Source organism: Saccharomycodes ludwigii, chromosome II (genome assembly GCF_020623625.1).
Source record: "Saccharomycodes ludwigii strain NBRC 1722 chromosome II, whole genome shotgun sequence".
NCBI lineage: Eukaryota > Fungi > Ascomycota > Saccharomycetes > Saccharomycodales > Saccharomycodaceae > Saccharomycodes > Saccharomycodes ludwigii.
Window position 1 is genome coordinate 2,088,079 of NC_060201.1, and position 21,370 is coordinate 2,109,448.

Sequence of the window (21,370 nt, forward strand, 5' to 3'; positions counted from 1 at the left end):
CTACAATGTATATAACACCCATAAATTAATAGCTTTTAAATATCATAAGACAAAGAGAAGTAAAAAATGACGCAGAGTAAAGCTGTGTTTCTCTATAATCTTCTTTCTAAATGCGTAGATGTTATTCTCTCATTTATATGATTATTTTTCACGTTATTTCCTTTTTCTTATACATATATATATTTTTTTTTGTTTCTTTTAATCAATCAGCCAAAAAAAAAAAAAAAAAAAAATAAAAAAGTAATTTTTACTACAAAAGGAAGGTACGGATGTATTGTATGTCACAAAATTTGTTAAAAAAAATTAACCAAATTAAAAAAATATATTAAAACTTGCCCTTCTTTCCTTTACGTAGAACTTGCAAAAATATTTTATTTTTTTTTTCGCAAGGAACCCTACCATATCATATATAAACTTTTCCCTCTAATGTTCAACATGGAGTTTTTACAAGAATAACTAGAGTTACTGCTAAAGGAATGCTCTAAAATTAAGTTATTTTATAAAAATTGAAGTATATATATATATATATATATGAGGATATAACATTATAGTTGATCCAACTCCTGCTTGCAACGTTTTAAATACTGAAATTGTTGAAAGGGAGAATCGATATTTACATCACTCGAGGTAACTACGTAACTAGGTAGACTAAATTTATTACAAATCAAAATACTTAATTTTTTGGTAAATTCCTTTAATAAATCACTCTCAGTAAATTCTTGTAAAGGTGTGGATAATATATTATTCTTAAACTGTTGCTGTAGTCTTACGTTAGGAACGGAATAGTATATACATGATAAAGTATCATTAGATATGTAATTGTCGCCACTATCATTCTTATTATCCATATGATTTGGAAATGTTTTTGTTATTGTAACAGTAATAGGTATTCTTTTCGTTTTACTAGTGATGTTATTTGGTTTAGTGATTAGCATGTAAAAATAATTTTCACATGAAATAACATGTGTGCTTATTGATGTATCTAACATTATTTTCGATTTACCCTGTGTTTTTCTTTTTTTTTTTTTTTTTTTTTTTATACCAATTGTTCTTTGGTTTTGGTGAGAGGAGATAAACTTCTAACAAGTAAAAATATTTAGAGCTTTCAGTTGTATATATATTTAACATAACAAGTTTCGTTTTTTTTTTTTTTTTTTTTTTTTTTTCTTTCTTTTTTTTTCCCCCCCAAAAGCTTTTAAAAAAAAAGCCAATTATATAAATGGGTTAACAGTGATAGGCTTACAAAAAATAAAGAAAAAGGAAGACATTAATGCAATTAAACTATTCTAAAAAATAGCATGAACGTTGTAACCACTACTATTAATAAGAATACTACTAAACCAGTTGTTGCAATAGTTGCTGCCTTATTACCTAAATATGGTATCGGTTATAAAGGTAAATTACCATGGAAATTAAAAAAGGAAATGGAATATTTTAAAACAGTAACTACGTATACTAAAGATCCATCGAAAGTGAATGCTGTAATTATGGGTAGGAAAACATGGGAATCGATTCCTAAAAGATTTAAACCATTGCCTAATCGATTAAATGTAATTATATCAAGACAGTATAACAGAACGCTTGCTGAAGAAAATATTAAAGAAAAAAATATTGTAAAATATAATGATTTACAACAAAGTATTATCGATTTACAAAACAGAGTAGATATTGAACGTATATATATAATAGGTGGCGGTGAAATTTATAATCAAACTTATGGGATATGCTCACATTTATTGATAACTGAGATTACCAATACGAATAATAGTATGAACTTAGAAATGGACACCTTTTTAGATAGAGATAAAATTGATAGTAGTTTCATCAAAGAAACTAATGAAACGAAGTGGTTTGAATTTATTCATCAACACAAAGATTTTAATAAAGCTACTGGTTATAACGATAACGATTATTCTTTTGATTTCACGTTATATTATCATAAATGATTGGATAGGTACAGGATAAAACCGAAGAATGGTTGTTTATTTTATCCGAGAATTTTATTTGTACATGTTCGGTAAAAAAAAGAAAAAGTGGTTACGTTCTCCTTCGTTTATTTTTATTAGGGGGAAGAAGTGACATAATCCGATTAACTTAGATTTCCTCGATTCGTTTATTATTTTTTATAATAAGTATATTTTTTTCTCAACAAAAAAAAAAAAAAAAAAGGGGGGGGGAAGCTGTGGATTACGGTAAATGGACGAGAAAAGACGAGACGATTTGCAGTGACAGATAGAATTTCTTAGACTTGGAAAATGTTATATTTAATCCCCGGGAACAAAAAATAAAAAAAAAAAATAATTAATTAATTAATTAATTAATGGAAACAATTGCACAAACTTTTTTCCCCTTTGAAGGAAACCAGCAAAAGGGAAAAAGAGAGGAAAATAAATCTTAGTAATAAATAACTCATTTCTATATTATATGTATATATATATATATATATAATATGTACACATTTATATACATGTTCTCACTATATTAAAATTATTAATTAAGAAAAATAAAATATTAAATAAAAAAGATAAAAAATTTTTCTTTTTTTTTCCTTTTTTCTTTTTTTTCTTTTCTCTCTTTTTAAAAACACTTTGAACCAACTACCGTTTTATTCGTTCTTTTCCCTTCTTGTTGTTCTTCTTCACAAACCTTTCAACAACTTCTTTTTTAATACACAAAACAACAGCAACAAGAAAAAAAAAATAATTTTAAATATAAATTTAAATTCAAATAAAATAAGATAAAATAAATTAAAATAAAATAAAATAATAAGACACAGTAACATAAAATAAATTACAGAGTTAGTAAAAACTACAAAAAAAAAAAAAAAAGAAAAAAATAAAAAATAAAATAAAAACTAAGATAGGTTTCAAATAAATAAATAAATAAATAAAAAAGAAAGAAAGAAAGAAAGAACGTCAAAAATAAATTCATTCAGCATGTCATCTTCCTCTTCCTCCTCTTCCTCATCATATGCCAGTTCGTCAACATGGACTTCTTTTTTGAAATCTATTGCCAGTTTTAACGGTGATCTATCCTCATTGACTGCTCCACCATTCATTTTGTCACCAACTTCCTTAACTGAATTCTCCATGTATTGGGCAGAGCATCCAGATTTATTTTTAGCTCCATCTATACAAAAAAATTCATTTGAACCAACCCTTCCTTCAAGTGAAACTACAGAATATCCTCCACAATTAATTCGTTTCTTGCATGTTGTAAGATGGTTTCTTTCTACTTTGAAATCACAATATTGTTCAAGAAACGAAAGTATGGGCAGTGAAAAAAAACCACTAAACCCATTTTTAGGTGAACTTTTTGTTGGTAAATGGGAGCATGAAGATAAAGATGACCAATATGGCACCACTGTTTGTTTAAGTGAGCAAGTTTCTCATCATCCTCCAATAACTGCCTATTCTATCTTTAATGATAAAAATAACGTTTTATTGGAAGGTTATAATGGTATTAGTTCTACTTTCTCCACGGCTAGCCTAAGTGTTAAACAATATGGCCATGCCATATTAAAATTGGCTAATGAAGGTGAAGATTTTATTTTTACTTTACCTCCATTGCATATTGAGGGGTTATTGTTAGCTTCTCCCTTTGTAGAATTAGATAGTAAATCTTATATTTACTCTTCCACTGGGTATCACTGTGTTATCGAATATAGCGGGAGAGGCTATTTCAGTGGTAAAAAACATTCTTTTAAAGCCAAGATATATAAAACAACTAATGATGAAAGTATAGATAGTGGTAAAACAACGGAGAATAGTAGTGCATCAACTGAGCATCCTTTATTTGTTATTAGTGGTCAATGGAGTGGCAAATCTACAATTTATACTGGAGCTGATGAAAAAAAGAAGAAAAATGGTAAGATTTTTTATGATGCTAGCGAATCGAAAGCCGAATCGTTAAAGGTCAAACCTGTTGAAGAGCAACATCCATTAGAGAGTAGAAAAGCTTGGGCTAAAGTTGCCGAAGCTATTAAGTTGGGTGATTATAAAATGATTGCCCAAGAGAAATCGATTTTGGAGGAAGCTCAAAGGGATTTGAGAAAAGAAGAAGAAGCCAAGGGTATCAATTGGGAGCGTAGATGGTTTGAAGCAGTTGATCTTAACGATGCTTCTTCATCTGGTGCCGACGATCCTTTTGTTAGTTTAGCTAAGAGAGGTAATTTGTCCCTTAAGAATGTTCCAAGTGGTTCCATAGTTGGTGATAAGGAAGATAAGAAAAGGCCTGATGATGAGAAATTTTTACATTGGAGATTTTCAAGAAAAGCATGGAATGAGGAGAAGGAAATCAAGCTATGATTTTTTTTTTTTTTTTTTTCATATTAATGTTTATTTACAATCAGTAATTTTTTTTTTTTTACTTTTTTTTTTTTTTTTTTTATACGATATTTTTATTTTATTATTGTTTACGAATTATTAATTGATTATTATTATTATTATTATTATTATTATTACTGTTGTTGTCGTTATTGTTGTCGTCGTCATGTACTTTAACAATTGGTATAGCATATTATTTTGTGAAATTTAAAAAAGAATAGAATCACTAAAAATAATGTATATGAGAAGAATTTTTCTTTCCAAGACATTTCATTATCCGATTCTAACATTTAAGAAGATGAAAACATGACACTAATATCTTTATATTTCCATATATTCGTATATCTTCTTTTTTTCTTTTTTACATATATAAAACTGTACAAAATTAATCGATTGATTGTCATTGAAAATTTTTTTTGCTCATCAAAATAATAATATTTTTTTTTAAAAATCAAAGTTTTATCAACGATTACAGTTTTTTCATTACTTTTATAAAATTATACGAAAAGTGATGAGAAAGACGAAAAAAAAAAAAAAAATTTAATGAATAATAAACGAAATATTTTTTTACGTAGCCTTCTCTTCCGTAAGATAAATGTCCGTTATTATTTCGGACAAGACTTTTGTTTTTCACGTTTCTTTTTTTTTTTTTTTTTCTTTTTTTTTTATTTAACTGATAATACTCTTCTCTGTTTTTAGCTTAAAAAAAAATTAATGCTTTTGCTTTATTCTGCTATTCTTTTTTTTTTTTTTTTTCCTTCTTCTTCTTCTTATTCTTCTGTAATTGGTTTATGATACCAATTAGCTACCGTTCACCTACTGTTAGTTTACATATCTAGGAACAGAGGGGAAATATACATAATGTCACGCCCAAGTACATATAAACAAAAATCTAAAAAGGGTAAAAAAGCCTGGAGAAAGAATATTGACATAGACGAAATTGAAGAGGGCTTAAAAAAGGCAGCTGATTCTCAAATTTTACATGGTAAATCTAATATCGAAGACTTAGAAGATGATAAACTTTTCACTGTCGATATCGAAGGAGATCTGGAATTAAAAAAAAAATTGATTAAAAGAAAACAAATTAAAAAAAATATTAAATCAACTGAAATTTTAGAGTCTATTAAAACCACATCCAAGGTAGAAGCATTAACACATCCAAAGAAAGTAAACAATAAAAAAACTGTCCAAGGTGTTTCCAAAAAAAGACTTCAGAAATTATTAGAAATTTCAGGTAAGAAAAGTGTTTCTACTCTAGACAAACTTTCTGCTATTTTAGAAAGAGATGGCTTAATAAAAACTAATCATAAAAATAGCACTGACTTATGGGATGATCACAACGATGACCAAAATTTACCCAATCCTTCACCCAGTTATCTTAAATTAAAAAAGTCTGCTGAAAAAAATTTACCACAGGAATTATTAAGAAAAAGTACTTCTAGCTGGTCTACTGCCACTGTTGCTCCTAATACCCTAAAAATCGGGCCCTCAAAAGTTAAAGAATATGAAGACATACCTCATGCTGGGAAATCCTACAATCCACACGAAAAAGATTGGAAACTTTTATTAGATAAGGAATATACTTCTGAAAAGAAGAGAGAAGATATTAGAATTGCCATGGAACAATATAAATGTAAAATAAAACATTTGATGGAAACTTTACAAGATGCAGAGGAAGAAGATGATGAAGAATCAGATAACGAGGAGGAAGAGGAGAAAGAAGGAGAAAATACTGAAAACAATGCCGAGAATATCACTAGACTATCTGTTAATGAACCCGTTAAAAATAAGAAAAAAACTAAATATCAAAGAAATAAACAAAGGAAACATAAAGAAAGAATTAGACTTCAAAATGAATTGAAAGCATTGAAAAAAGCGTTAAAGGAATATGAAATTTTGGATAATTTGGAAAAGGGAAAAGAACAGAATAATAACAATGGTGATGATGTCACTACTGACAATAATGATACTACTACTAAGAATAATACTAATAGTCATACTTCATCAAAGGTAGAAAAAAAACACAAGCTTGGTTCCAAGCATACTGTTTTAGATGAAACTTTAGAGGTTAAATTTAAAGACGAATTAAATGGTTCTTTACGTAAATTAAGGCCAGAGGGTAACCTATTATATGATAATTTACGTAAATTACAAAGCAGTGGTAAAATTGAAGCCAGAAAACCTATCAAAAAGGGTAGAAAATATAAGCCTAAAATTACCGCTAAATGGACTCATAAAGATTTTACTTAGGTGTTTCCAATCCACTTTTGATACCTATCTATTAATTAATATATTTTATGTTTGTACATTATTAGTAAGTTATTTACTTTATCTTTAATACGTATTGACTGCAAAAGATCAGTATTCTCAATATTAAGTATTCTAATACTCAGACGCAAATATATATAGCTGAATAAATGAACCTGGGGATAAACTATGTAAAAAGCCAAAAGCCGTGATTTTCAAGGCATTTTATGTTGAAACATTTTTTATCGGATACTCTTATAGCTTCTTAAGTAAGCATTGTTCATGAATACTATAGTTACTTACCAACGACGTAAAGATCTTAACAAATTATAAGCAGATAAGCAGATAGCATACTTGAATGTAGTTTTATATAAAATAATAGTTAAGAGATCTAAATCTGGGGGGGGGGGGGGAAGAGAGAATATTTTCTGATGCAAAAACCAAAATTCTTGGGTTCCACTTTTGGAATCTTCCACCAATATTAGCAGTTTTTATATCCATAAGTAACACGCTTGTTTCCGGTTCGTTAAAGATATTAATGATTTGTTGTACATTTGTAGTCGTAACTTTTATAAAGTCTGAGACGATAATTATATTGAAAAAGAAAGTATCAAGAAATCAATGTATTATTGTGGAAATCTATACAGTACTTTTGCAGAAAAAAAAATTATTTTTTTTTCTTTTTTTTTTTTTCTTTTTTTTTTTTTATTAGAATAATTTACTAACAATTTGTGTTAGATGTCGTTATTAATAATAGTACTTGGCATTGCAGTGTGTATATGTATCTGTCAATAGTTCCAAATTTTCGAATTATATTACCCGAAGCGATCGTTTCTCGAGGATCTCAATTATTTTACTATGTAATAATATTTAAGCAGTGATACCTTCACTTATGTACTACAACTTCATAGAGATTACTAGTATAAATTAAGCTTTAAAAGTTTAACAAGTATAAGGAAAAATAATGTCACTGATTGCACAAGAAACAAAAAGACACCTAATTATTGTACCAGGTCATTCGGTTTGGAAAAAGACAAATGATCCCTTGAATCTAGGGCAGTTATCTGATCATTGGGTATTAGCACCCTTCCAATTAGAAGGAAATGATCATTTAACCATGATAAAACATGGATTAAAGGCCATAATAGAATTAGTTAAAGAGTATGATGGTCTTACTGATCAAAATTTAATATTATACAGTGGATCGAAAACAAAGGTAAATATAGATCAAAGTGAGGGGAAGTCTTATTATGAATTAATGAAAAGATTATTGCTTGAAACTAATCCAACCGTAATCAATAATGTTTTTCAGAATCTCGATAAACAAATAATCGAAATGATTAATGAAATTCACAAAATTGGTAAAATTAATGACGTATTCAAAAAAGATGTCATAAACTATGAAGAATATGCCTTGGATTCGTTTGAAAATTTATATTACTCTATATTGAAATTTAAGCAATTGAATAGTTCCAAAAAATTACCTAATAAAATTACCATTGTTGGATTTGAATTCAAAAGAAAAAGATTTGTGGAGCTGCATGCGGCTAAAGCCTTAGGATATAATAATTTAGAGTATATTGGAATAGATCCGAATCCAATAGCATTAACTGCGGAAAAAAGGGTGAAATATTTTGCAGATTTAGCTGTACAAGAAAATAAATATGGCTATGAACCATTTGTAAAGGATTGGTACGGGGTTAAGGTTCCCTTGCTCGAGAAAAAATTGAAAAGAAATGTATTCAATATGGTGGCTGCTGATTATTATTATCCTTATTTGGTAGATTTAAAACACGATGGTGATGATTTTGAATTTTACACTAAGGTGGTTAAACCATCATTATTCTATTGATATATATATATATATATATATATATATGCTATAGAAGTAATCCTACGTTGAATTTTAAATTTTGAATAATAATTCTTGTGAATTCTACTTTCCAACAAAATGTTTACTAATATGCCTTTTTTTAATCAATAATTGATTAGTATTGGTCATGGAAGGATAAGTTATTCTTAATAAGTAATTATTTCACTAATATGAAATTTTTTTTTTCCATAAAAAAAAAAAAGGAATCAAAATATATGTACTAAAAATATCAGTTTTATTTTTTTTTTTTTTTATTTTTTTTATTTTTTTTTGTAAATCGAAATTGCTGTATATAAGGGAAAGATATTAAAACACTAATTAGATTAAAAAGGTTAAATCGTATTAAACAAAAGTAAAAATAAAAATAAAAATAAAAATAAAAATAAAAATAAAGCAAAATTAGTAATAAAAATAATATATAAATCTCTTAATTATAAAATAATGACCTCTCATTCTGGTATTTTGCATGAATATACGTTTAAGAAAGTTGCTTTTCAATTTGATTTAAACCCTAATCCGACTAAGATTTTGGTATTCATTGGCGGTTTAACAGATGGTTTACTCACAGTACCATATGTACCTAAATTAGCACAAAGATTAAAGGATGAATTGACTTGGACTACATTCCAGATACAATTCACCAGTTCATTTAATAATTGGGGAATCTCTAATTTGACCAATGATATTAATGATATAGAAAAATTAATTAAATATTTGCGTGAGAAATATTCTCCAAGCAAAATAGTTATTATGGGACATTCGACTGGTTCACAAGATGTTATTCACTACTTGTTAAACAAGCAAACCAAAACTCCAGTTGATGCTGGGATTATGCAAGCTAGTGTTTCTGATAGATCCAGCTTTAATATAAACGCTACTGAAAAAGGACGGGAATTAAATGAAATTGCCATTAAATTATGTGAAGAAGGCAGACAGGATGAACTTTTAAGTTATGAGCATATGAAAATGAGTTGGAATACTCCAATAACTGCCTTTAGATGGAACTCTTTGATGAATAAGGGTGGTCAAGATGATTATTTCAGTGATGATTTGACAATGGAAGAATTAAAGTTTTCTGAAATACAAGTACCATTTTTAATGGTTTTTTCCGGGTCTGATGAATTTATTCCAAAAAGTGTTGATAAAAATAAGTTACTAGCTAAATGGAAGGAAAATTCTAATAAAGAATTTTGGTCTAAACACTCAGGATTAATTCCCGGTGCATCTCATAATGTTAAAGAGATAAATTTACAAGATTCATTGTGCAGCATGGTTATTAATTTTATCAAAGAATTCAATTTGTAGGCAATCTATAGATTTGCTAGTTTATTTTCAAATTTTTTATTAAATATCAGACTCCCTTTTAATTTGGGAGTTTTTCCTTTTTTTATTTATTTATTTATTTATTTATTTATATTTTATATTTTATTTTTATATTTTATTTTTATTTTTTTATCTCGACTCGGGGAAAAAAAAAAAAAAACGAAAAATAAACAAATAAATAATACGATTTTCGTTAAAATTCTCAATGTAATAGATAAGAATTAGCTTTCTAAATTTCAATTGAATACTATAAACATATATATGTTTTTTTAAAAAAAAAAGAAAACAAATTAACATCTCAAAATAAAAACAAGAAAAAATGCCAGAATTTTTAAGAAATGGTCCAGTTTTCCCTAATAAAGAGTTGCAACTTGATACTAGGTTGAAACCAATCCATTTCAAACGTACTGTAGATGATGAATCAATTCTTACGGCATTCCCAATATATCATCCTGATGAAATTCCTTTAGAATTATTAAAATTTATGTGGAAAGAATTTAACAAGGAAATTGAAGGGGGCTTAACATACCCTCAGTTCGACCAATTATCATTTAAAGAGTATAAGGATTATTGGTTTCATTCTTTCACTTGTATAGTCTTAGAAACATCAGAAACAAACATTAAATCCGAAAAATTTGAACAAGAAAAAAACTGGGATCGTATTTTTTGTGGTAGTTTCTATATTAAACCAAATTACTTGGGACATTGTTCACACAATTGTAACGCTGGTTTTTTTGTCCCACCATGGCGTAGAAAACAAAAAATTGCCTACAGAATGGGACAAATTTATTTGAAATGGGCACCATTATTAGGTTATACCTACAGTGTGTTTAATTTAGTCTTTGTCAGTAATGTAGGTAGTGTAAAAATTTGGGACAAACTAGAATTTAATCGTATTGGTTATGTTCCAAATGTTGGTAAAATTGGAGGGAAAACTGAAAATACCGTGAAAAGTACGGATGCGATAATTTTTGGTAAAAATTTAACAGATTTAAACACGCCATCAATATTTGCCGATTTTGTTGAAGTGTGAATAATTATGTAGCCATTTCCTATTATTGTTATTATTATTTATATACAACAATAACTAATAAATATATAGTCAAATGATCTATGGTATTGGGGTCGACATAGTTTATTTAAAAAGATTTGATAAGCTTTTGCTCAAAACGTTTTTGAAACCAGCATTATCAAAGTTACCAAGTCGGTCAACTACTTGTTTGAATAATACTAATAATACTTTAGAAAAAATATGCAATAAATTCATGCATAAAAACGAATGGGATTATTTTTGCAACCAACTAGAATCACATAACGAAAGGGTTAAATATATTGCTGGAGTATGGGCTATAAAAGAGTCTATTTTAAAAACATTACCCGATGGTAACGATATTCTATTACCACCAACGGTTACCATTTATACGAAAATCTTTTATAAAGGAGTAACTATGAAAAAACAGGATAATGATTTTATAAGGGGAAACAATAGTGTTTCAAGTAGTTCTAAACCTCGTATTATAATAGATGAAAGTTATGTTGAAGAAATGATAAAAAACCGAGACAACAAGAATAAGTATAAGGATTTTATCACCATGTTAGCAAACTCTAAGTTTCACGTTTCACTTTCGCATGATGGTGATTACTTGATAGCATATGTAGTAAGAGTAAAAGATTTATAATTATACAATGAGACCTTTTGATTGTGATTGGTTGGACGTATTTAATTTTTTTTTTTTGTTTTTAATTTATTCCGAAGTAAAAAGATGGGATTCGGATATGTAATTTGTTTTTTTTTTTATTTTTCATATGATATGCAATCTTTAAAAGTCACATGATACGACTAAACAAAAAATAAAGGACAAAAAAAAAAAAAGAAAGAGAGAGAACTGTGCGTGTGAAACAAGAATGTGTGAACGAAGATGAAAAAGAATTTTTTTTTATTTTTATTTTTTATTTTTTAATTCGAGTTAATTACGTTTAACTTTGGATTATATCACCTTTTCCTCTTGAAATGAATAAAAAGCAGCCATTTGCAACATTTACGTAATTCTTTTTTTGGAAATCTTTAATTAACCAAAAGAGATTAAAAGGCAACGATAAAAAAAAAAAAAAAAAAAAATGGGTGTTGCCGATTTAATTAAAAAGTTTGAAACTATTTCTACTGAATTCACTGACCAGGATTCAAGTCCAACAAATAAATCTTTTATTACCACTTCTGCTTATAGTACCCCTCTAAAGAAAACATTTATAACAGAGAACCAGTCGGAAGAAGAGCTAGAAGATGTAACGCTTCCCGAACCTGTTGAGGGTCATATTGTTCAGAAAGAAGAAGAAGAAGAAGAAGAAGAAGAAGAAATGAAGGAGGGCTTTACTGGTGCATCAATTGCAAAAAACAGAATGGAACAAGAATCAGAGGAATTGCAAGTTTTAGAAGCCGATGGAGAGCCAAACTTTGAAAAAACAGAAGAAACTCAATACGTAGAGGAGACTGTACACAGTGAAGACGAGGGTGAAGACGAAGGTGAAGAAGAGCATTCTAAGGAAGATGATGGGGAATTTGATTGTACTGAAGAATTTGACTGTACCGAGGAATTTGACTGTACTGAAGAATTCGAAGATCCCAATGAAAAACATGAGAATCAGGAAAACGAAGATGAACCCAAAAAGAATCATGTACAACAACAAAAACAGACACCAAAGGGTAAGCATAAGAAGAAGAACAAGAGAAAGAAGAACAAAAGAAAGAAGAGGAATGCCAGTGTTAGTGCTACCAGCAGCAATAATAACAACGCTCAAGCCCAGGAATCAGGCGAAGTTGGTGCACAACTTAGGCATCGATAATTCCAATGAAATTGTTTTAGATGTCGTAGATGTTGAGGGGAAGGAGAAATCATCAGGATTCAACGCTCATGAAGCCAAACCATCATTAGATACTAGATTGGGTCGTGATGATCCCTTTGAATTTGGTACCAGATTTTTAAAGGATGAATCGAAGGTTTTTGAATTTAACTCGTGGGATAATGTTGACTGGGGAGATGAGCAGATTAGGGAAGCCCAGAAAAAGATTCAACTACAGTATGACTTCCCTGTTTCTGAAGAAGACAAACTTAAGTATAACGGTAATCCGGCTCGTTATTGGGATTTGTTTTACAAAAATCATAAGGAAAACTTTTTTAAAGATAGAAAATGGTTACAAATTGAATTTCCAAGTATTTACAATTGTATTAAAAAAAATGCACCACCAACCACGATCTGTGAAATTGGGTGTGGCGCTGGTAATACTTTTTTCCCAATATTACGAGAAAATGAAAATGAAAATTTGAAATTGATAGCGGTGGATTTTTCCCCAAGAGCAGTGGAATTAGTCAGAACATCCCCCGATTTTGATCCCAAATATGGCCATGCTGCCGTTTGGGATTTAGCTAATACAAATTCCGACTTGCCAAATGGTGTTGAGCCACATTCTGTCGACATGGCTGTTATGATTTTTGTTTTCAGTGCTTTAGCTCCTGAGCAATGGAACCAAGCTTTGGAAAATTTGAAGAAAATGTTAAAACCTGGTGGCAAAATACTGTTCAGAGACTATGGAAGATATGATTTAGCTCAAGTTAGAATTAAAAAAAACAGATTATTGGGTGACAATTTTTACATCAGAGGTGATGGTACAAGAGTTTATTTTTTTGAAGAAGATGAATTGAGACAATTGTTTGTTGAAAAAGGTGGATTTATTGAAAATAAAATTGGAACAGATAGGAGACTATTGGTAAATAGAAAAAAACAACTAAAAATGTACCGTGCATGGGTACAGGCTGTATTCGAGGTTCCAAATTAAAACTTTATATTACATTAAAATCAAAATTTTATCAAAAAAAAATCCCCCTACAATAAAAGAAATGTTGTGTAATAGTGACTTTTTTTTTTTTTTTTTTTTTCCAGCATCTTTTTATTTTTTTTATTTTTTGTTAAATCAAATTTTTTTTTTTTGGAAAATGTTTAATATTTGTATTATATGTGGATTACCAGATATGCACTTTCCCATATATATGTTTCCTTATTGTCATTAATACTTTTTTTATTTTTTTTTTTTATAATATATGTTCGAAAATATATTTTTAAAAATGTTGTAACCCTTTTTTTTATTTTTTTTTTTTTTTTTTTTTTTTTTTGGTGATTGGGTATGATTGGATTCGAAGTATATGGTTCTTCCAAACCATTGTGCCAGGGTAATTTGTCATTGGATGGCTTTATTATATTAATAAAATAGTTCAAATCAAAAAATATTAATTTTTTATTATGCTAACGTATAAAAATCCATCAAAGCTATAAAATCTACAATATAAATCACTTGCATTATAATTAGTAGATATCTCAATACCTTGAACTACTACGCGTGTTATTTCTTCGTTGAATTCAATTTTTAGAACATTTTTTAAGCTTTTGTCACTTCTACAAACCGGTTGTACAACTTGAACACCAGTATGGATCCTAAGTGGTATGTTTCTTGTAAATTGTACCGGTACGATTTTTTTCTGAACCTTTAAAAATTTTTCATGATCATTTTCAACAATAGAATCCCATAGTATCGTTGTTTCTTGTAAGGATAAAGACATAAACAGCTTTGCTGACCCATGCATTATGTAGCAGGCTTGCTTCCATTGATGCATAAATTGTTGTCTTACTTCCTCCATTCCAGTATATATAGGCAATATTGTATTAGTAGGATATTTTTCTGTCTTATATAATGTTAATTTCCAAACATTAATGATGTTCGATGTGTTATTTATTTTGTTGATGGTCTCCCGTGTAAAATTACTGGATAATGCATCATATGAAACACCTATAGGATAATTCCACATTAAAGGCGTTTCGGTAAAATCTTTGAGTTCACTGTTTGATTGCTGTTCAGCGCTAAACCACCAATTGCATAAATCATCATAATTTGTTATTTTTCGTTTCAGTATACTTTCAAATTTCATCAAAATAAATGGCAAATAGCTTATAATGTATGCATTTCTTGGTATTTTGAAATTAATTTGACGTGCTTCACGAGTTAGATTGGCTATTGCCAAGTCTTGGCTCAAAGTGATTTCAATATTTAGTTGACCGTTCCAAATCAACTTTTGTATATCATCCATAATTAAATTAACGTATTTTCTTTTTATCTTTATTATTTCTTTAAATAATTAAACCTCTGTCTTTTTAAAATAAATATTAAAGTAAAGTATTATTGTGAGGTAAGTAAATTAAATTGCAATGGTTGCCGTGTAAATATATGATGTATATAACTAGTAGTTACATATCGCCTCGCCCCCCCTGTTCTTATCTTAAGCCTAGTAATAACTAAGAGCGAAGGTGAGGCAAAAAAAAAAAAGAAAGAAAAAAAATAATAATAATAAAAAAGCATCAAGAAATAAATCGCCTTTAAACTTTTAAGAACTTTCTTATTCACTTTTAAATTTATTTGTTCATCCCAGATTGTTGGTAGGAAGAAGTAAAAGGAAAAGCTTTTATTGGAATAGGATTTAAAACAGATATATAGGAAATTATTACAAAATATCCAATCCTGTTACAAGTTATCCCAATTTTACTCAAATTAAAAAAAAAAAAAAGAATGTATACAAATATTCGGGATAAAAAAATAACGGATAATTCCAATTATTTTTGGAGTCGACAGACTGAGAGTGATGGTGGTTTAACCTTTTTCGATAACACAAACAATAATACGTTAGTTTTTGGGGTATTTTATGTAGATAAGTTTACTGATCAGCAAACAATTCATAAACAATTAATGAACATATATCATGACCTGCATGAAACATTGATGCCATGGAACACATATTTTCCTTGGAATTCACATGAAGGCATAAAGATGGATATTGTAAAAGCTAAATTTGCCGATAATAGTACTAAGGAATATATCAAAGGCACATTATGCGTAAATGATAACGCTTTTGTAGAAGAGTCGTTGGTTGTGCATATTTTAAGATCATTTAGCGAAACAATAAATAAAGCTTCTAAAAATGGCAACAATGTTTTTATTAAAATTGTGGATACAGAAGCAGATTTTTTGCTATTAGAATGTGGTGAAACTTTGCCACCCGAATACGATTACCCAATTGGAGAGAATAGATTATGGGTTCATGCTGGAAAATTTAAAATTATTCCAGCTGACACATATTACCCCAACAAAGGTTTAACATTTGAAGAAAGTTTAGATTTTATAGAAAAAACATATTTTAAATGTGTTGAGCTTACTGGTATATCTGATGTTCTTTCCAAAAATTATTTACAACCAGACTTTATGAAATTATTTCTGCAGAAACATTTGAAAATAGTTAGTTTTAGGAATTTAAACACAAAATATGTGGAATATTTAAGAAAAGATCCCAAAATACTTTCATACATCTTAAATTTTGCTTATGTAAACCAGATAAAACCAGAAAATGTGTCTAGAAAGTTTACGCCTAGTAATGACAACAAAAAGGATGAATTAGATATGATAACCTGTGACACCTATTGTGATGCATTATCTGTTATTTTAGCCTCAACGACTTTAACCACAAACGATAGTGTTGAGACCCTAATAGGGAATATTGTAGAACAAGTATTAGATATTTTAATCAAGAAAATAATTAAAAATATAGCAACCCTAGGTTCAACGGATAATTTGTCGAAACAATTACATTTTTTTCTAAACATCACGAAGTTAGATCATTATAAATATTCGAAAATTCATTTTGAACAACATACTGAAAAACATAATATTGACACCATGGAAAACTTAACTGAACTAATTAAAAATTTAAATCGTGATTGTGAAAAGGATGTAAATACCAGCACCCACATTAAAAATGATAATGACTACGATGAAAAAGAAATTAAAGCTTATTTTGAAAAGCAAAAAATAGATATAGACGAAGATGATTTTTTTGAATATTTTTTGAGCCATGCATTACGTGTAGATAAAGAGGAATTGGATAAGTGTAGAGCTTATCAGGATGAATTTGAACATAAAGTACCCAAGACCGTTATTCACAATAACAAGACAAAGTATAATCTACTCACAAAGGCATCTGAAAACCAGAGTACATATCCAGAATATGATGCTGATGCTGGTGATGATGATGATGGTGATGGTGATGATGATGATGATGATGATGATGATTATGATGATTATGAGGATGATGATTATGATGATTATGATACTATGCAAGAGGAAAAAGAATTCAAGGATTTTCTATACTCTCTAAAAAAGGATGGTCCATCTTCTGGTCCTTTAGAGACATTATTAAATAATTTAAAAGATTCATTAAACGATTTATAAGATTAATATATATCATCATATAGAAACTCAAACAAAAAGGAAAGGGTGGAATTTCAAGTAAACAATTTACATTCATATATGTTGAAAAACAGACAGAAAAGTTATCACCAAAATAAATTAAAACGCCCCTAAGCAATTATACTTGATTCAGAATCAAAATTTCTACTATCATAACTGTGATGCTTGCCTCTTGTGTATTGAGTATTAAAGTCAAGTTCGAGTTGATCATTGTAATGATCATCCTGCTGTTTTATATTATCCCCATATTCAGTGTCACCCATATCTCTAGCCAGTTTTTGGTCTTTATCATAGTCGTCATCTTCCTCCTCTGCCTCCGCATCATTAGCATCCCTCGTCCACGTACTACCGATACTATTAGCGCTAGTAGAACATTCATCCCTTAAAGTGTCTTGAAAGTTAGGCGAACCAATTTTGGGTACAGGGTGCGCCAATATGTACGAATCAGAATCATTAAAATCTTTAGCAGTCGCTTTAACGGAAATATTTCCCTGGTTCGTTTGTGTGGCAAAAACATTGTGTTTATTGACATTAGTACCCAGATAATTTTCCATTGATTTTTGAGTAATTGAGGAAGATGATTTCCCGGATATTTCTTCATCTGAACTTTCTTCTTTTATAACTAAATCGGGCTTATTGGTATATTTTCGACTTCTACTAATTCTGCCACCACGGCTAACTGGTGATTTCCCTCGTTTCATAAACCATGGCAATTTACCTTTATACGCATTACTGGTGCTTCCGTCATTGTCGCTGTTATTGTTGTTACTATTGGTGGCAGCAATAGTTGTAGTAGCAATACTGCTGTTACCTCTATGACAATACTCTTCTTTAAAAACAGTATTTGCATGAGGAAAAGTTGTCTCTGAAATATTACCGCGATGAGGCATTTCCGATTTAAAAGCCCGTATATCCATATTTAATGGAGAAGATGCAGTAGTAATATCATAAAATGAATCATTTTTGGAGCTTAAATCAGATGTGCTTGAATTGCTAGATAATTGGCTATGAGACCTCCTAATAGACGAAATTTTTTTTGAATTCTTTTTAATGCTCCCACTATTTGTTAAAGAGCCAGGTGTGCCCAATAAAAATCGGCCCGTGCCAATTGACGAAGTTGTTTGATCGCCATCTGTAGAATATTCTGAGTTATATGTAAAATTGGACATATCAGATAATATGGAGACTGGCCTCGACCTTGATTTGTCTTCACTATTACTAAAAGAAGTGTGCAATGCTGAATTACCATTAGGATTAATGAGACCACCTTTAGTGTTGTTAATAGCACCAGGAATTATACCATTGGGATTTTGTTGGAAATTGGCATTTGTATTACTAACATTATAATTTAAAGAGTTTGTATTTGATCTAATGTCTTGATCCGTTCCACTTTCGTAGTTTACTATGGAATTTTGTATAGATTGTTCACTTGATGTCGTTGATTTAAATTTCTTCAATTTTGGTTTTGGATGCTTGCTGCTTGAACGAAAACCATCTTCTTCTCCGCCATCATCATTGTCATCACCATCCTCCTCTTCTTCATCATCATCTTCTTCTGTTCCTCTCGTACTATCGTATAAACTGACTTTAGAACCATTATTATAGAATGAATAATTATCTTTATTTTCATCATTTATAAACTTTACTGATAGATGTTTATCATCGTTGTAATATTCGTCTATTTTATCAGTTTGGGTACCAGTATTATTCTTCACTATTATTCCAGAAACATTCTTAGGTGAAGGTGGTAGAAGATCAGAATATTCATAATCTTTATTGTTCCCAATACTATTAACAGTAGTAACTCTCCGAAACGACTTTTTACTGTGCCATTCTGAGGATTTTTGATTAATAATACCGTTACTATTATTCTTGCTAGTACTGGTAGTGTCAATATGGGTACTAATATTCTTATTATTATTATTATGAGTACTATTTGTGCTATTGCGACTACTACTACTACTACTACCAATACTTTCTTTAATACTAGTGGAAGTGTTATTGTTGGTATTATTATCGGTAGCAGCCATCGTATTATTATTGTTATCCTTATCATTGTTACTATTATTATTAGTGTCATTGTTGTTGTTTTTATTGTTGGCAGTAGTAGTGATGATAGTGTTCGTGATATTGGTATTATTGATAGTATTACTATTTATAATAATATTATTACTGCTAACATCATTATCAGTAATATTACGATCAATCTTGTTATTAGTTATATGGTTAGAATTACACGAAACTGAACTAGATGAATCATCTCTTGTTCTTTTATTGGTATCATTGTTGTTAATCTTGTCGGTAACCATAGTAACATGCTCTATGCGAGTATGCTGATAATTTTTATTGCTTCTTACATTATATGAGCTACTAGAGATATCATTGTCGTTTGGTTGTAGTTTGTGTTTTAAAAACCTAGACATTCTATTAAATATATTGTGTGAATGGTGTTTGCTTGTCTTCTGTAGCTTTTGCTTTTCTAATTCCAAGGGATCAATAATACCGACAGAATCAACAATACTGGAATTATGACTATAATCACTACTATCACTTAGAATACAAGTGGCTGTTTTACCAGCACCACTATTTTTTTTCTCCACGGTAGGAGTATCACCTTCAAAGGATGGTTTAGTTTGTAAACAAGTAAATTTATTGTTATTATTATTAGCGGTGGTGGTATTAGTGGTGGCAGTGTTGGTGGTAGTACTACTATTACCACTACTAGGCTCTTTGTCATCAGTATTAACCAATTGAGACGTATCTGTATTGGGGAGATTTCTTAACGGGTTGGAATCAATCAACATTTTTTTTGAAATTTGCTTTTTCAAACTTAGATCATCACCTAATAAATTATTGTTATGCATACCTACAGATATATTTCCGTCAGTGTCGAAAACTTTCTTAACTGACAGTATAGATCTATTTCTGGAAGGAATTCTTCTCGTACTTTGATGTCTTAATTCACGATCTAACAACAACTGCCAAACTCCGTACAAGTTGTCGCATTTCTTTTTAATCACAGAATTTTTAATGGCAGTAATATCAAAGCCACATTGCTTCAATTTTTTCAATAATCTTTTTTCTATTTTTGATTGAAATTTAACAGAATTGCGCTGCTTATTTAACGCTTTTTCGCATTTGGATAATAGATTGGTGCCAAAGGGTTGTAAATACTCGTGCATCAATATTTCCTTCAATAGTGGTCTTTTGTATGGGTCCTTATTTAACATTTTTTGTAGTAAATCAATGGCACTTTTGGATTCAACAATTTGTTCATCGTAAACTGGGTCTTCATTGATGATTGCCCATTTAGTCTTTAATTCATCGGCTTCATCAAATGGCATAAGTCCGAAAAGCATAGTGTATAAGATAACACCTAATGCCCAAACGTCAATCTTATAACCATCATAATTTTTTCTTTCTATCAATTCAGGGGCCATATAAACTGTTGTACCACAGACTGTCTCCAAAATATTTTTCATGTTACAATCTCTGGCAAATCCAAAATCGGTTAATTTAGCGTGACCATTAGAATCTAGTAGTATATTTTCTAATTTCAAGTCTCTATGGACACATTTTAAAGAATGAGAATAATAGACACCACTACATATCTGCGCAAATAACTTTTTAGCTTCCTCATTCGGTATTCTCCCCATGGATATCAAATAATCATATAATTCTCGTCCTGAACAATATTCCATGGCCATCCAAACATTTGTCTCGGTAACTATGACTTCGTATAATTTTGTTATATATGAAAAATCAAATTGTCTGTGAAAAAATACTTCGCGAACAACATTTAAATCGCATTTTGAACCTTGTTTCAAAACAATCTTCGTATGTGTCAATTTGTGAGTTGCTAGATAAACTTTGCCAAAACTGCCTTCTGCTAATGGTTTAATAATTTTATAATTTCCTACTTCAGTTAAACCATCACTACAGAATTGCGAATATAGTTTATTACATGATAATGCAATAGTATTGGCTATATGGTTTTGTTCTGCTTTATTTAAGCTCATTCTTTTTCTTTTGCCTATTAAAAAAAAAAAAAAAAAAAAGGAGGAAATGGAAGAGAAGAAAAGGGAAAGGTGAAAATTATTTCAATATGAACTAATTTATCAGCTTTTTTTTTTTTTTTTTTTTTTTTCTTCTTTTTAAGAAGAGGAACTGAAATGTGATTTTAAGTTTATGGTAATGATAAAAGAAGAGGAAAGGGAAAAGGGAAAAAAGAAAAGGAAAACATCTTGATCGATGATGATT

At 29.4% G+C, this 21,370-nt stretch overlaps 12 protein-coding genes across 12 annotated transcripts; 9 read left to right on the forward strand and 3 right to left on the reverse strand.

Annotated features, from left to right (window-relative positions):
• Positions 1 to 545: 545 nt before the first annotated feature.
• On the reverse strand, positions 546 to 989 carry POC4 (Poc4p; the record flags this gene model as incomplete). The annotated part of the gene is made up of 1 exon (XM_046080710.1): positions 546 to 989. One exon carries the CDS (start codon positions 987 to 989, stop codon positions 546 to 548), a length of 444 nt encoding a protein of 147 aa, XP_045936246.1.
• A 309-nt stretch (positions 990 to 1,298) lies between these two features.
• Positions 1,299 to 1,946, forward strand: DFR1 (dihydrofolate reductase; the record flags this gene model as incomplete). Its single annotated transcript, XM_046080709.1, has 1 exon — positions 1,299 to 1,946. The coding sequence occupies one exon, from the start codon at positions 1,299 to 1,301 to the stop codon at positions 1,944 to 1,946; it is 648 nt and encodes a 215-aa protein (XP_045936247.1).
• Positions 1,947 to 2,936: 990 nt separating this feature from the next.
• On the forward strand, positions 2,937 to 4,307 carry KES1 (oxysterol-binding protein KES1; the record flags this gene model as incomplete). The annotated part of the gene is made up of 1 exon (XM_046080708.1): positions 2,937 to 4,307. One exon carries the CDS (start codon positions 2,937 to 2,939, stop codon positions 4,305 to 4,307), a length of 1,371 nt encoding a protein of 456 aa, XP_045936248.1.
• An 879-nt stretch (positions 4,308 to 5,186) lies between these two features.
• On the forward strand, positions 5,187 to 6,575 carry NOP53 (Nop53p; the record flags this gene model as incomplete). The annotated part of the gene is made up of 1 exon (XM_046080707.1): positions 5,187 to 6,575. One exon carries the CDS (start codon positions 5,187 to 5,189, stop codon positions 6,573 to 6,575), a length of 1,389 nt encoding a protein of 462 aa, XP_045936249.1.
• A 961-nt stretch (positions 6,576 to 7,536) lies between these two features.
• On the forward strand, positions 7,537 to 8,424 carry SCDLUD_002142 (uncharacterized protein; the record flags this gene model as incomplete). The annotated part of the gene is made up of 1 exon (XM_046080706.1): positions 7,537 to 8,424. The coding sequence occupies one exon, from the start codon at positions 7,537 to 7,539 to the stop codon at positions 8,422 to 8,424; it is 888 nt and encodes a 295-aa protein (XP_045936250.1).
• Positions 8,425 to 8,886: 462 nt separating this feature from the next.
• Positions 8,887 to 9,750, forward strand: SCDLUD_002143 (uncharacterized protein; the record flags this gene model as incomplete). Its single annotated transcript, XM_046080705.1, has 1 exon — positions 8,887 to 9,750. One exon carries the CDS (start codon positions 8,887 to 8,889, stop codon positions 9,748 to 9,750), a length of 864 nt encoding a protein of 287 aa, XP_045936251.1.
• Positions 9,751 to 10,087: 337 nt separating this feature from the next.
• On the forward strand, positions 10,088 to 10,801 carry SCDLUD_002144 (uncharacterized protein; the record flags this gene model as incomplete). Its single annotated transcript, XM_046080704.1, has 1 exon — positions 10,088 to 10,801. One exon carries the CDS (start codon positions 10,088 to 10,090, stop codon positions 10,799 to 10,801), a length of 714 nt encoding a protein of 237 aa, XP_045936252.1.
• Positions 10,802 to 10,874: 73 nt separating this feature from the next.
• Positions 10,875 to 11,447, forward strand: PPT2 (holo-[acyl-carrier-protein] synthase; the record flags this gene model as incomplete). The annotated part of the gene is made up of 1 exon (XM_046080703.1): positions 10,875 to 11,447. The coding sequence occupies one exon, from the start codon at positions 10,875 to 10,877 to the stop codon at positions 11,445 to 11,447; it is 573 nt and encodes a 190-aa protein (XP_045936253.1).
• A 439-nt stretch (positions 11,448 to 11,886) lies between these two features.
• Positions 11,887 to 13,600, forward strand: ABP140 (tRNA(Thr) (cytosine(32)-N(3))-methyltransferase; the record flags this gene model as incomplete). Its single annotated transcript, XM_046080702.1, has 2 exons — positions 11,887 to 12,582; positions 12,647 to 13,600. 2 exons carry the CDS (start codon positions 11,887 to 11,889, stop codon positions 13,598 to 13,600), a joined length of 1,650 nt encoding a protein of 549 aa, XP_045936254.1.
• A 448-nt stretch (positions 13,601 to 14,048) lies between these two features.
• Positions 14,049 to 14,903, reverse strand: ATG5 (Atg5p; the record flags this gene model as incomplete). The annotated part of the gene is made up of 1 exon (XM_046080701.1): positions 14,049 to 14,903. One exon carries the CDS (start codon positions 14,901 to 14,903, stop codon positions 14,049 to 14,051), a length of 855 nt encoding a protein of 284 aa, XP_045936255.1.
• Positions 14,904 to 15,379: 476 nt separating this feature from the next.
• Positions 15,380 to 17,092, forward strand: SCDLUD_002148 (uncharacterized protein; the record flags this gene model as incomplete). The annotated part of the gene is made up of 1 exon (XM_046076870.1): positions 15,380 to 17,092. One exon carries the CDS (start codon positions 15,380 to 15,382, stop codon positions 17,090 to 17,092), a length of 1,713 nt encoding a protein of 570 aa, XP_045936256.1.
• A 128-nt stretch (positions 17,093 to 17,220) lies between these two features.
• SCDLUD_002149 (non-specific serine/threonine protein kinase) lies at positions 17,221 to 21,129 on the reverse strand (the record flags this gene model as incomplete). Its single annotated transcript, XM_046080700.1, has 1 exon — positions 17,221 to 21,129. One exon carries the CDS (start codon positions 21,127 to 21,129, stop codon positions 17,221 to 17,223), a length of 3,909 nt encoding a protein of 1,302 aa, XP_045936257.1.
• Between the last annotated feature and the right edge of the window lie 241 nt (positions 21,130 to 21,370).